The 14176-nt window shown below is 42.3% G+C and overlaps 1 protein-coding gene across 3 annotated transcripts in view; it reads right to left on the bottom strand.

The window, feature by feature from the left end:
* Positions 1-14176, bottom strand: part of ttc38 (tetratricopeptide repeat domain 38) — a 42972-nt gene that overhangs the window by 5411 nt on the left and 23385 nt on the right. For all 3 annotated transcript variants that reach the window (XM_073059303.1, XM_073059302.1, XM_073059301.1), the window contains exons 7-13: positions 10675-10794; positions 10041-10100; positions 9401-9439; positions 6519-6600; positions 3606-3771; positions 2285-2444; positions 2016-2089 (exon numbers count right to left, since the gene is read on the bottom strand). In XM_073059303.1, the coding sequence (XP_072915404.1) occupies positions 2016-2089; positions 2285-2444; positions 3606-3771; positions 6519-6600; positions 9401-9439; positions 10041-10100; positions 10675-10794 (701 nt within the window). The remainder of the gene's footprint in view (positions 1-2015; positions 2090-2284; positions 2445-3605; positions 3772-6518; positions 6601-9400; positions 9440-10040; positions 10101-10674; positions 10795-14176) is intronic.

Raw genomic sequence — 14176 nt, 5'->3', positions numbered from 1 at the left:
AGAGATGCCAAGGGACTTAGGAGTCCTCGTGCAAGACTCCCAGAAAGTTAATTTACAGGTTGATTCTGTGGTAAAGAAGGCAAATGCAATGTTGGCAGTTATTTCAAAGGGAATTGTTGCAAGCGACTGACTGAGGAGAACACAAGTGCAGGTCACCGGCATGTCGACTGAGTTGGGGATGCTGGCATAGTCGCAAACGTAGAACAGCCAACCGGAGCAATCTTGACAAGGAGACGGGATTTACAGGGACTATCTAGAAACTAGAGCGGAACTTAGAACTAACGGTTCTAATCGGACAAGGGAACGAAGTATCACACGAGAATAAACCAACAAACTGGCAACCTGCGATAGAGTCCCCATTGTATTTATTTCCCGTCTCTGATGAAAACCAGGTGTATGGTAATTGGGTAAACTAGCAGTAAATGGAGATCAAATGACTGAAATTGGAGCATAATCAGGGTGAAAGAAATGTTAAAGGGGAACGGCCAACCGGTCCCATGACAGGAATAGAATATAAAAGCAAGCAGATAATGCTGAGGCTCTATAAGACACCAGTCAGGCTGTGCTTAGAGTATTGTCAATGGTTTTAGGCCCCATATCTCAGAAAGGATGTGTTATAATTGGACAGAGTCCAGAGAAGGTTCACGAGGATGATTCCGGGAATGAAAGGGTTAACATAGGAGAAGCGTTTGTCAGCTTTGGGCCTGTACTCACTGGAAATTAGAAGAATGTGGGAGGGATCTCATTGAAACCTACCGAATGTTGAAAGGACTAGATAGAGTTGATGTGGAGAGGTTGCTTCCTCTGGTGGGGGTACCCAGAACTAGAGGGCACAGCCTCAAAATTGAGAGGCAACCTTTAGAACAGAGGTAAGGAGGAATATTTTTAGCTAGAAAGCAGTGAATCTGTGGAATGCTCTGCCACAGACTGTGGTGAAGATCAAGTCTATGGGTATACTTAAGGCAAAAGTTGATGTTTCCTGATCGGTCAGGGCATCAAAGGATATGGCGAGAAGGCAGGTGTATGGGGTTGAGTGGCATTCGGGATCAGCCATGATGGGCAGAGCAGACTGAATGGCCTAATTTTGCTCCCATGTCTTCTGGTCTTGGCTAGGCATAGCTCAAACACCATCTGTAAATTTGTCAATGACACAACTATTGTTGGCAGAGCTCCAGATGGTGATGAGGTGTACAGAAGCAAGACAGATCAGCTGGTCGAGTGGTGTCGCAACAACAACCTTGAACTCAATGTCAGAAAGAGCAATGAATTGATTGTGGACTTCAGGATGGGGAAAATCGAGGGAATACACACCAGTCTTCATTGATGGAAGAGCAGTGGAAAGGGTGAGCGGTTTCAAGTGCCTGGACATCAACATCGCTGGAGATCTATCCTGGGCCCAATATATTGATGCAATTACAAAAAAGGCATGACAGCAGCTATATTTCATAAGGAGTTTGAAGAGGCTTGGTATTTCACCAATGAAACTCACTATTTCTACAAATATAACATGGAGAGCATTCTAACTGGTTGCAGCACCATCTAGTACGGAGAGGCCACTGCGCAGGATCAGAAATAGCTGCAGAAAATTGTAAATTCAGCTAGATCCATCATGGGCACTAACCTCTCCAGTATCAAGGACACCCTCAAAAGACAATAGCTCAAAAAGGCAGCAAATATCAGTAACGACTCCTATCACACAGGACATGCCCTCTTCTCATTGCTACCATCAAGGAGGTACAGGAGCCTGAAGACACACACTCAATGTTGAGGAAGAGGTTCTTCCCCTCTGCCATCAGATTTCTGAATGGACAATCAGCCCATGAACACGACCTCACTATTTGTTCCTCACTTTTTGCACCACTTTAAATTTAATTTCTTCCTCCCCAAAAACATTTATTTATTGCAATTTATCATTTTTTACTATTATGTATTAACTATACTGCTGCCACAAAACAATGAGATATGCCAGTGATATTAAACCTGATTCTGAAAATATAATGTATGGTGGCACATACCGAGCCAGCTTCTTGTGAAATTTGTTGTCCGATTTTAAACCGGCATTGATCAGCAGCAGATTAAAGAGATCTCTCTGCAAGAAAGAAAATAATTTTAAAGGAACGGCTCCAGAACAGGTTTTATGTTACCAAGAGTTGGAACATAATGCCCTATTCCCATAGACGCGTTGGTCTTATTTGAGAAGAGTAATCTTGAGCATGCCCAGTGACATATTGATCTAGCATTATCACCAGAGTTGGATTTCATTGTGTCAATTATCCTGAAGTACCTGTGCATTACTACCACCAATCTTCTGGATTTGGTAACGAACTGGGTTTAACAGATCTACAGTGTGACTGTAATTTCCGTTTGAAAATTCCATGATTGCTTGACAGAGAGGAAGTCCCAAATCTTGACAAAGCTGGTACTGACAGTTTTCACCAGGACTTCTGAAAATTAAAAATAAAACTATCAGTTTTCTACTTCTAAACTTTTGTTTCTAAAATTACTGCCTCATGCCGGAGATGGCAATTGAAATTAATTTCCTTTTTAATATTAAGTTATGCTTTTTCAGAAATAGATGTAAGCAGATCTTTAATCTTTGTAAGAACTTTATTTATGTTTTGTGACCTGGACATCTCTGCTCATCACTGTTGCCCATTGCTTATTCCCCTGGGGAAGTTGGTAATGTCCCACTTTATTCAACTACAGCAGCACAGTTTTCTGTTGAAGATAATCCACCTGGGTTGTTGGGCAGAGAGTTACAGAGTTCGCACCTCGTGAGCTTTACATTAGACAGACTGTCAGCATCAGAGAGGAACCTGATGATGTTTCCGATCACCAGCTGCCTTTGGTGCTGAGGTCACAGGTTTGGGAAGTTCTAAGTTTTTAGATACGTGACTTTAGTGCAGTTTGTAGATGTTACACATGGCAGTACATTGTTGACAGAGGGAATGAATGTTTGCGGTGGCGTCTGTGAAGTTGGACCGTTTACCCTGGATGGTTTGAAGCTTCGTCATTGTTGGTGGCTAGAGCTGCACAATCATCCAGTCACGTTCCTGACTTGTACCTTGCAGATGGCTGAGAGGTTTTGAGGTGAATCACTAATATGCCACAGCTCTGACTGGTTTTGGTGATCATGGTATTAGTATAGGAAGTCCTACACAATTGTCAGAGATGGTCACTGAGTGACAGTTGGGTGGTGCCATTCTATAATGTTACTACCAAATGAAACTACCAAAACCATTCTAGTTCCTGAGCATTCCAATGTAAGCAATCCGTGTTATGGTACTCAATTCTATCCCAGGAATGGCAACATCCTTGTGCAGTTCCTCCTCTAAGTCTCAGGAAGATGCAATAAGGACATCCAAAAAAAATTTTTTTAAATAAGTTAAACTCACATCTTTTTTGACTGCAATAGCTTCTGAGGGTAGAAAATAGCAATGATGTTATTTTTAAATTGTTTTCTATATTTCCCCTTTCTATCTTTTAATATGCCTGTGTATATTACTGTAGACAAGTTTGTCATCTTGCCTTCCTGTAGACAAATAGGCAAATGTTCTCTTAATCCATTAGATGCTCAAAGAACCAAACCCTTCAAGAGTGCTTACTGGGAGAGTTCTTGCAATGATGAGATGAGTTGAGCTGCTGTCTCAGTGTCATTAGCTCCAAGAAGGGACAAGAGTATATGGGCATCATTGAAGAGAAGAATGTGATCCTTGCTGTGATCCTTGGTAACTTTGACAAGCTCTTTCCAACGATGGCCAACAGAAATACCTGTGGAAGAGCGCAGAGTCAATAAAATAAAGAACTAGACTGGTTCCTTGACTCTCAGGAAATGCTTAATTATGTGACTGTTAGTACTTGTTGTATGTGGACAATGGAAAGAACAAATATAGTGTTGTCCACTTCCTGTAGTCAGCAACTCTAACCATCTGTTCTCGCATCAAATTTTCCTAAAATGTTTAAATATTTCCTAATTTCAAATTTGACCCTCTGCCACTATTTACATTTCTTTTCCTGACTGATTGCAAGTTTCTCCTGGACTTCACACTCATCACTCCAGGCTCCTCAGGATAAACTGACCGTTTTCTGGGTGTCAGGTAGCGAGAAATAATCAGTGCTAGGGCAATGTACATTAATGACTTGGATGAAAGAATGTAAAGTAACATTCCATGTTACAGGTTGTGCTAGTGAAGAGTAGGGGGAGGGCAAATACATTAGCAAATTAGTATTATAATGCACAAACATAAGGTTATCCCTTTGTTTCTTAAAACATAAAGACTAATTATTTTATGAATGGCAAGAGACTGGAAAAGAGGATGGTGCAATGAGACCCTGATATCCTTGTACATCAGTTACTGAAGGAAGTGTTCCATCACAGAATGTAATTAAGAAGGCAAATGATGTGCTGGCCACCACTGAAATAGGCTCCGAATGCAAGAGCAAGGATGTCTTATTACACCTGCACAAGGCCTTTGAGAGACATCATCTGGGGCTGTCTGTGCAATTTTGATTACATTGTCTGAGGAAGAATAAAGGGAACTCAAAGCAGGTTTTCTAGAATGAAGCCAGGGATGGGACATTCAGGCCTAACTTAAGGAAATCTCATTGAAACATGCAAGATTCTCAGAGGAAATGCCGAAGTGGATGCTAAGAGGTAGTTTCATCTATGAAGAGTCTTTCTGGTTAAAGAACTAACAAACAGAAAATGCTGGTGATGTTCTGCAGGTCCAACAGGACTTGCAGCGGTTGTAGAGGGAATAACAGCGCACCACCGAGAGTGTTCTGAGCTGCTGCGTAACCACCTGGTACAGGAACTGCAAGGCAGATCAACTCAAGTTCAGCACCACGGTAGGCTAGCAGTTAACGCAACGCTATGACAGTTCAGGGCGTTCTGGAATTTGAGCTCAATTCCGGCATCGCTCCGTAAGGACCCTGTGGAATGTGTGAGTTTTCCCCTACACTCCAGTTTCCTCCCACAGTCCAAAGACCTACTGGGTAGGTCAACTGGTCATTGTAAATTGTCCAGGGATTAGGTTAGGTATAACATACTGCAAGGTTTCACTGCTAATGTAATGGCTTCTCTGTAGCAGCAACATTTGGGTTATGACTAGAGATAACAGGATTTGGAATGCGGGGGCTATCCAATGGGAGAAATGTTGTTCTTTCTTGTGAGTCTGGAAGAGAGATTTTCACAGTCTTTTGCCAGGGTGAGATGAGGAGAGAAGACGCAAATGGAGAGAGTTGGTAGAACGGCGGACGGAATGGACTTGGAGCGAGGGTCCGAAGGTCAGCAACGATCAGAGGTCAATGACGGACGACCAGCTTATCAGTGAGCTCCAATGTTTTTTTTCTTTTTTTTGTTTTCTTTACTAACCGTATAGTCAAAGTAAGAATTATAAAGCTCAATCATTTAATCGCATATTGTGTACTGTTTGTTATTTTGGGGTACTGGTTTGTAACGGGACACATCGCACAGCATCCACCCAAACGAGATTTCTTAAGTTTGGCCAGGCTAGGGGCTATCACCCCCTATATTAAGATGCTAGCCGAAGCAAGAGTCACAAAGGGTTAATCGGGGTTGTAGGGTTTCTGGGGCAGTATGACTCAAGGGGCTGGAAGGGCCTGCTCCGAGCTGTATCACTAAATAGAGAAATAAATCCCTACAAAGTGTTGTGAGGAGAGCTGAGAGGATCACCGAGGTCTCTCTTCCATCTAGCAGAGATATTCATCAGGAACACTGTGCGCGCAGTGCCCTTAGCATCGACAATTATCCCTCCCATCTGTCCAATGACCTCCTTGACCCTCCCCCCCCCCCCACCCCACACCACCCTACCATCAGGTGCGAGGTACTATAACATTAGGACAAGAACTGTTAAAATGGGAAAGCATCTCTTCCCCCAGGCTGTAATTCCCCCTGCCACCACCCAGGTCTCATCATGCATGAAGCACCAGTACCATCATACTGTTTCCCAGCATCCACCGTCTTGGCTTTCAAGACAAGGGGTCAACAATCTAGAATTGAAGTGAGATATCCCTGTCGGCAGGAAGTCGTAAAACTGTGGAATTCTTGAGGTCAGAAAAATGTGATTGTTTCATCACTCAGTACACTCCATACTGAAATCACTCATTTCTCCATGCATTCAGAGAATATGGGAATCCGATAAAAATGGACCCCAGAGCCAGCAATAATCTCATTGAATGGTACAGCAGATTTGAGAGACTGCAGGATATACTCTTACACCTATGAAAGAAAAGTTTCATCTGCAATGGTCAAGGAAGAATAAGGAGATGTAGAGATTTAAAGAATAAAGATGAAAAGTGGGATTTCGATGACTGAAGACACAGCTGTAAATAGTAAGCCAAATTGGAAACTGGGTGCACGCCATATACAGGGTAACAGAACAAATGGAATTAGATTAGGGGTGGTAGATAGCCCTGCAGATAAGGATACTGAATGGACATACAGATTAGAACACACAAATACACTTTTTGTGTCGCTGACAAGAATAAGGACTTACCTTCCATTTGGAGGCGAAACAACATAGAGCATGCATCCACTATGTCCAGCATTGATCCAGATGTGAAACAGCTTTTGGAAATCTACATCAAAGCATCACAGAAAATGATCTACACAAAGAAAACTGAAGAAACATGACAGAAACTAAGGAAAGAAAACACAATCATGTGTGGGTATCAGTGACACCAATGGCAGCTGTGATTAAATCTCACCTACAGAAATCATTCTCCTGAAACTGATTAAAGAAATGAGAAATCTTAGTGAATGTACTTAAGCAGCTATAATTTCATTAATTTTCATTCTTGGGATAAAATATATAAGGTTGAAGTACCTTATTACTAAATTAGTTTTCAAGAACTTGAATCCACCCCTAACTTTTTAATCATCTTGCTGGAATCAAACAGAAATGCTGCAAATACCCAATAGAATGGATGGCATCAGTGGAGAGAAAAACAGGTTAAAGTTCAATCTGGTTGATGTCCTATTTTTGGGATTTGTCAGCTGATTCTCCCAATCCAATAAAAACCTGGGAAATTTAAAATGATTACCAGCAATGGCACTGTGGGATTCAAAATGCAAAATAATAGTTGCAACAATTGTCTCTGAAGAGAGTTCTTGAAATAAACAGCAACAAAGGGCAGTTCAGTAGTCCGTGTGCACTTTTTGTTCAGGGGTACTGGTCCTTTATCAATGAAAACAATAATGAATTAAATTTATCTGGCTCTTTCAGCCTTTTGTTATTTTTATAAAGTACTGAGAAGTTCCCTCTGTTTTTCTTGATCTTTGTATGTGCTTAATGCTGACGGCAGGTGCTTGAATCTGATGCAATAAAGCAAACTGCTGGAAGATTTCAGCAGGTCAGGCAGCATCCGTTGGGGGCAAAGAGGTGGTTACCTTTCGAGTCAAGACCCTAATTCAGGACTGAGAGTGAAAAGAGTAGATGGCCAGGATGGAAAAGTAAGTGAGAAGCGTGAGACAGGCAGATGAGGTATCGATCATTGAGGAACACACTAGGGATCCTGGGGCAATGCACTGGTTGACGTCACATATGAAGAGCAATGGAATCTTTAAAGACCAATGGTCTGGAAATCCAGTCATGCTTGGAGTTGCTTCTTCATTAGTTCTCTGCTTTCTGAAAAGTTCTTACTTCTAGAGGGGACCATGAGAGCATCCATTTCCTGGTCAATTGTATTACCCTCGAAATCTGACAGGTTGCCCAAGTTGAAGGTCATTCCTGCGCTGATGGTGCAGTTGCCACACCAATGCATGGTCCAGGGAAGCTTTGCCCAGAAACTAACAATATTATTCCAAAGACTGACCATTATTGTTGACTCCCAAATCTGCCATGTTTTCATTGTGTACCAGGATTCACAGCAGCGTAACCTAAACAAAGCCTCCAATAGAAGCTGTCAGATTAACTCTGGGGACCTGGCCCAAGCAGATTTATTTTAAATTCATGTGCTCTCTTTTGATCCACTATCAATGCCCCTTCATCCCTAGGTCTTTCAATGACAACCCACCCCTAATTTCTGATCTCTGGCGGGTTTTGAACACTACGGTATACCCCTAACTTAAACCCTGATCTCCGGTTCCACCCTGCCTTAAGGGCAAACCTCCAGGTACTCTGGCCAGTCCTCTCTTTACTTCCAAAGTCTGATTTCAGGACACTGAACATCCATCCCTCACCAGAGTTCCCAATCTCTGAATGTTTCCTGCAGGCTTGTTATTTCTGCCTGCCTTTTCTCTGCTATCAACCTTCAAACTTCTGAACTCTGGACATTTCCTTTCATCTCCCTGACCCCGTCACTAATCATTGTTCTCGTTGTAGACCTTCTAACACCCCCAGATCACTTGTCCATTTCTCCACCACTCACACAGCTTCTCCACTTGGCTTCACTGTATTATTCATCCTGCATTGGTAACAGATGGCCAGCAGAGCCAAAACTTTGGAGCTCAAGTACTACAAGATTTTGCAATCAAGGATTCATCCAAATGGCACAAATTAGCTCCTTAGTCCTTGCAAATTGTACTGAAAAATATTTCTAAGCCATACTTTCTATACATTGCTAGATTACATGCATCCAAATATATCAGCATTAAGCACATACAAAGATCCAAAGATCAAGAAAAATAGATGGAACTTCTCAGTACTTTACAAAACTAAGACTGAAAGTGCCAGATAAATTCAATTCATCATTGTTTACATTGATAAAGGAACAGTACCTCAAACAAAAAGTGACACGGACTACTGAAATATCCAACTCCAGAACATAATCCTGAGTGAATATTGAAGTACAATGATTAGAAAAGCTATATACCCTGTAAAATAAACCAGCTATAAATTAACACACTCATAAAATGCTGGAGGAACTCGGCAGGACAAGCAGCATCAATGGAAAAAGAGTAAACAGTCAACTTTTCGGGCTAAGACCCTTCTCCAGGATGGAGAAGGAAAGGGGAAGATGCAAGAATAAAAAAGATGGGGGGAGGCTAGCTGGAAAGGTAGTAGGTGAAGCCAGGTGGGTGGGAAAGGTCTAGGGCTGGAGAAGGAAGAATCTGATTGGAGAGCGGACAACAGGAGAATAAGAAGGAGAAAGGGATCCAGGGGTAAGTAATAGGCTGGTGAGAAGAGGTGAAAGGTCGGAGTGGTGAATTGGGGGGGGGGGGGGGGGGAAGGGATTTGTTCACTGGAAGGAGAAATTAATATTTGTAGCATCAGGTTGGAGGGTACCCAGATGGAAGATAAGGTGCTGCTCCTCCAACCTGAGGGTGGCCTCATCTTGATACAAGAGGAGGCCACCGATTGACACGTCAGAACAGGAACAGGACTGGGATTCAGAACTAAAAGTATTTCCACCAACTCTTTAATTAGTTTATACTCACATAGTCATCATAGAATGTGAGAGCTGCCTCATATTCACCCTGCAGGAGAAGGACACCAATATGAAGTAAATTTTATTGAAGATTAAGGATATAAGCCCAACTGCGGTGTCTGTAAGAGCAAAAATAAGAAATAGAAGCGAAAAATGGCCATGTGACTACTTGGGTCTGCTCTGCCACTCAATAAAACCACAGCTGATTTCCAACCTCATCTCCATAAATATCAGCCTATGTTACGTGGAGCAGAATTTGAACACACCAGTTGCTAAACGGAAAGTATGAACGTGACTGACCATGGTAGCTCCCCTCATTATGCTAGTGGGGAGACTGGCATTTTTTTTCCCCCAACAACTAACAATCCCCCTGACTAGCTTAATAAAATGAACTACTGCAGATATCAAGCCTTCCAAGTATTGTACAGGTCAGACAAGAGGCAGAGCAGCTATAACCTCAAACTATGCCTCAAGACCAGATCTAAAACTTAACTTCAGAAAACACTTCTTATTTCATCAATGCAATATTTTTATTTCTTATACAATTTCCATGCTTGAAAATCAGCGAGTGGACTCCACCGTGAGATCATGTTTAACAGGAGAAGCAAAAGTCCAGGTCTTTCAACACTTGAGAGCATTATGACACAAACCTTTTCAATATGGTAGAGCGCCCAGTGCCAGTAATTATGGCAAGCAAGCATGTCAGAATCCTGTGAATAAATTAAAAAGGCAATAGCTGTTAATGTATTTCCATAAATTAAAGATATGTTCTGCCTTGTTTGTGCTATCTGTTATCTGATAGCAAGAGGGCCCACCTATTCTCATCTCTGAGAGGATTAATCTTGAACTAGCACTTAAACAAAATTGGTACTGCTTTATTCATCCTCAGGTTTGACTTTTATTAGTTATTGGATGACAACAGAATGAGGATATCACAATAAAGTTTCACCAAACCGGCATGCCGGGGTCAGCTGCTTAGAGGTAACTATATTACTTTTATCCCTGCTATCAGCAACCTGGTTGCAAAGAAAAGCAGTAAGTTTCCTTTCCAATGTACATAACAGAAAGCATACTACAATAATACAATATCAACAGCTTTTCCCTCAGCTCACTGACCCATGGGAAGACCAAACAAATAAACAAAAATAACCTTCCAAGAATAGCATTTGTCTAAAATCTTTCCATTCCATGGTGCGGTGTGCTGATTTCACACTTCACTGCCCGAGTCACGTTTATGAGCCGGATCAGGATTCACTTACTTTTGCTCCAATTTCTGCTGCCTACCTTCCAGTTTTTTTCTGTCTCTTCCATAAACTTTAATCCTCCATTCACATCCGCACGCATCTCATGCACATGTGCAAGGGAATGAACAGACCAGGCATCAGACGGGTTCAAAGCTAATCCCTTTGAAGGGGGAGAAAAAAATAGAATAACAGTTCATATTGTAGATTTCCTTTCGTGTCATGTTCCCTAGCTGGGCAGAATTAAGATGGTGCCAACTGGCTGCCTCTCCGAGCTCATCTGCAAAAAAACAGCTTAATTCCTCTCTTTGATGTCTCTGTTTCCTTCCTTTTCAAGGTGGGTGGGGTTCTATCGAGGTCCTGATCTGCAAGTGGTGCTCAAACTGCGTTTTTTTAAAAAAAACGGCTGATGAGTTCCCGTTCCTGGAGCTCGTCGGCTGATTGTTCTCCGGCGTGGGTTGGAAGATGACGCCTCTGGGGTGCGGCCCTGCAGATGACTGAGCTCGGGCTGGGTTTTGCAGGCTGAGGAGTTGCGGGAGGTGGAACCTCAGGATTTCACAGCGGTGCATGTATGGAAAAGCGACGTGGCAGACTGTAATATCGTACTGGCGACTGTCAGCCTCCCCTTTCACTGTGAAAATGGGGGATGTCTCTCTCTGTTAGTGAGAGAGACAGCCTGTGGTATGTCGAACTGTCGGGTAAACAATAGTTGCCGTTGACTGCAGATCCTGGGTGCTTTGCTGTTTCTTGGTGGGTGGCGGGTACTGACGCTTTTTGCTGAAACAGGCGGGAGGGGGAGGTTGCTACTTGTGCAAGGGAGGGGAGAGGGGGCTTTGGGGTTCTAATGTTTTTCTGTTGTTCATTATTTTGGAGTTCTGTTTCTCATGGATGTCTGCGAAGGCAAGTATTTCAGGTTGTGTACTGTGTACTTCCAGATAATAAACTGAACCATTAGAGGTGAAGGCCTCACCAACCCAGCAGTTACACTCACCACTGCTCTCAGTACCAGCAGAATCTGTTTATCAAACTGAAGAACCTGTGCTTCATTTAAACATTAATGAAAATCTGTTAAGATGCCCATATCAATTAGGCAGATTTTGCTTCTATATCGTTAGTAGTTTGCCTGCTATGCAGAGAAAGGTGAAAATAAATCCAAAGGGTTTCTACAGTTGTATTAATAGCAAAAGAATAGTGAGGGATAAAATTGGTCCCTTAGAGAATCAGAGTGGACAGCTATGTGTGGAGCCAAAAGAGATGGGGGAGATTTTGAACAATTTCTTTTCATTGGTATTCACCAAGGAGAAGGATATTGAATTGTGTAAGGCAAGGGAAACAAGTAGGGTAGTTATGGAAACTATGATGATTAAAGAAGAAGAGGAAGTACTAGAGCTTTTAAAGAATATAAAAGTGGATAAGTCTCCGGGTCCTGACAGAATATTCCCTAGGACCTTGAGGGAAGTTAGTGGAGAAATAGCAGGGGCTCTGACAGAAATATTTCAAATGTCATTAGAAACGGGGATGGTGCCGGAGGATTGGCATATTGCTCGTGTTGTTTCATTGTTTAAAAAGGGTTCTAAGAGTAAACCTAGCAATTATAGGCCTGTAAGTTTGACATCAGTGGTGGGTAAATTAATGGAAAGTATTCTTAGAGATGGTATATATAATTATCTGGATAGACAGGGTCTGATAAGGAGCAGTCAACATGGATTTGTGCGTTGAAGATCATGTTTGACAAATCTTACTGAATTTTTTTTGAAGAGGTTACTAGGAAAGTTAACAAGGGTAAAGCAGTGGATGTTGTCTATATGGACTTCAGTAAGGCCTTTGACAAGGTTCCACATGGAAGGTTAGTTCGGAAGATTCAATCGTTAGGTATTAATATTGAAGTACTAAAATGGATTCAACAGTGGCTGGATGGGACATGCCAGAGAGTAGTGGTGGGTAACTGTTTGTCAGGTTGGAGGCTGGTGACTAGTGGTGTGCCTCAGGGATCTGTACTGGGTCCAATGTTGTTTGTCATATACATTAATGATCTGGATGATGGGGTGGTAAATTGGATTAGTAAGTATGCAGATGATACTAAGATAGGTGGCATTGTGGATAATGAAGTAGGTTTTCAAAGCTTGCAGAGAGATTTAGGCCAGTTAGAAGAGTGGGCTGAAAGATGACAGATGGCGTTTAATGCTGATAAGTGTGAGGTACTACATTTTGGTAGGGATAATCCAAATAGGACATACATGGTAAAATGGTAGGGCATTGAGGAATGCAGTAGAACAGAGTGATCTAGGAATCAGGTGCATAGTTCCCTGAAGGTGGAATCTCATGTGGATAGGGTGGTGAAGAAAGATTTTGGTATGCTGGTCTTTATAAATCAGAGCATTGAGTATAGGAGTTGGGATATAATGTTAAAATTGTACAAGGCATTGGCAAGGCCAAATTTGGAGTATTGTGTACAGTTCTGGTCACTGAATTATAGGAAAGATGTCAACAAATTAGAGAGAGTACAGAGGAGATTTACTAGAATGGTACCTGGGTTTCAGCACCTAAGTTACAAAGAAAGGTTGAACAAGTTAGGTCTTTATTCTTTGGAGCATAGAAGGTTGAGGGGGTACTTGATAGAGGTATTTAAAATTATGAGGGGGATAGATAGAGTTGACATGGATACGCTTTTTCCATTGAGAGTAGGGGAGATTCAAACAAGAGGACATGAGTTGAGAGTTAAGGGGCAAAAGTTTAGGGGTAACACGAGGGGGAACTTCTTTACTCAGAGAGTGGTAGCTGTGTGGAATGAGCTTCCAGTAGAAGTGGTAGAGGCAGGTTCGATTTTGTCATTTAAAAAAAAAAATTGGATAGGTATATGGACAGGAAAGGAATGGAGGGTTATGGGCTAGTGCAGGTAGGTAGGACTAGGTGAGAGTAAGCATTTGGCATGGACTAGAAGGGCCGAGTGACAAGTGACAGGCTTCTGTACTGTATGTTGACCCTAATGTATACAACACAACTTCTGTAAGCATGCTCTTGAATTTACATGCTTAGTCCCATCGAGAGGGATGGAGTGCTACTTCCTCTGACAGCCAATCCAAACTACTCCTGAGACCATACTTAGGGAACACATTTTATGTTAAACTTGCATAGTCAGGTAAGGTTCTACTCCACTGAATTTTCAGTGAAAATTATGTGAGATATGCACATAATGATGCTAAGACCCATGTTTGTTAACTGCCTGGTTCCTGTTCAGATTGCTGTAAAAAAAAAGTTAAACCAATAATAAACAGGAGAAAGTCTGCAGATGCTGGAAATCCAAAACAACACACACCAAATGCTGGAGAAACGCAGCAGGCCAGGCAGCAGAGTGAACAGTCAACGTTTCAGGCCAAGACCCTTCGTTAGCACTGGAAAGGAAGGGGAAAGTTACCGGAATAATTAGGTGGGGGAGGGGAAGGAGGACAGGCTGGAAGCCAGGCGGGTGGGAATGGTAGAGGACTGGAAAAGAAAGAATCTGATAGGAGAGGTCAGTGGACCACAGGAGGAGGAGGACCCAGGGG

The sequence above is a fragment of the Hemitrygon akajei genome, chromosome 10 (genome assembly GCF_048418815.1).
Source record: "Hemitrygon akajei chromosome 10, sHemAka1.3, whole genome shotgun sequence".
In the NCBI taxonomy this organism is placed as follows: Eukaryota; Metazoa; Chordata; class Chondrichthyes; order Myliobatiformes; family Dasyatidae; genus Hemitrygon; species Hemitrygon akajei.
The sequence above is the reverse complement of the archived record's forward strand: the minus strand, read 5'-3'. Positions and strand labels throughout refer to the sequence as shown.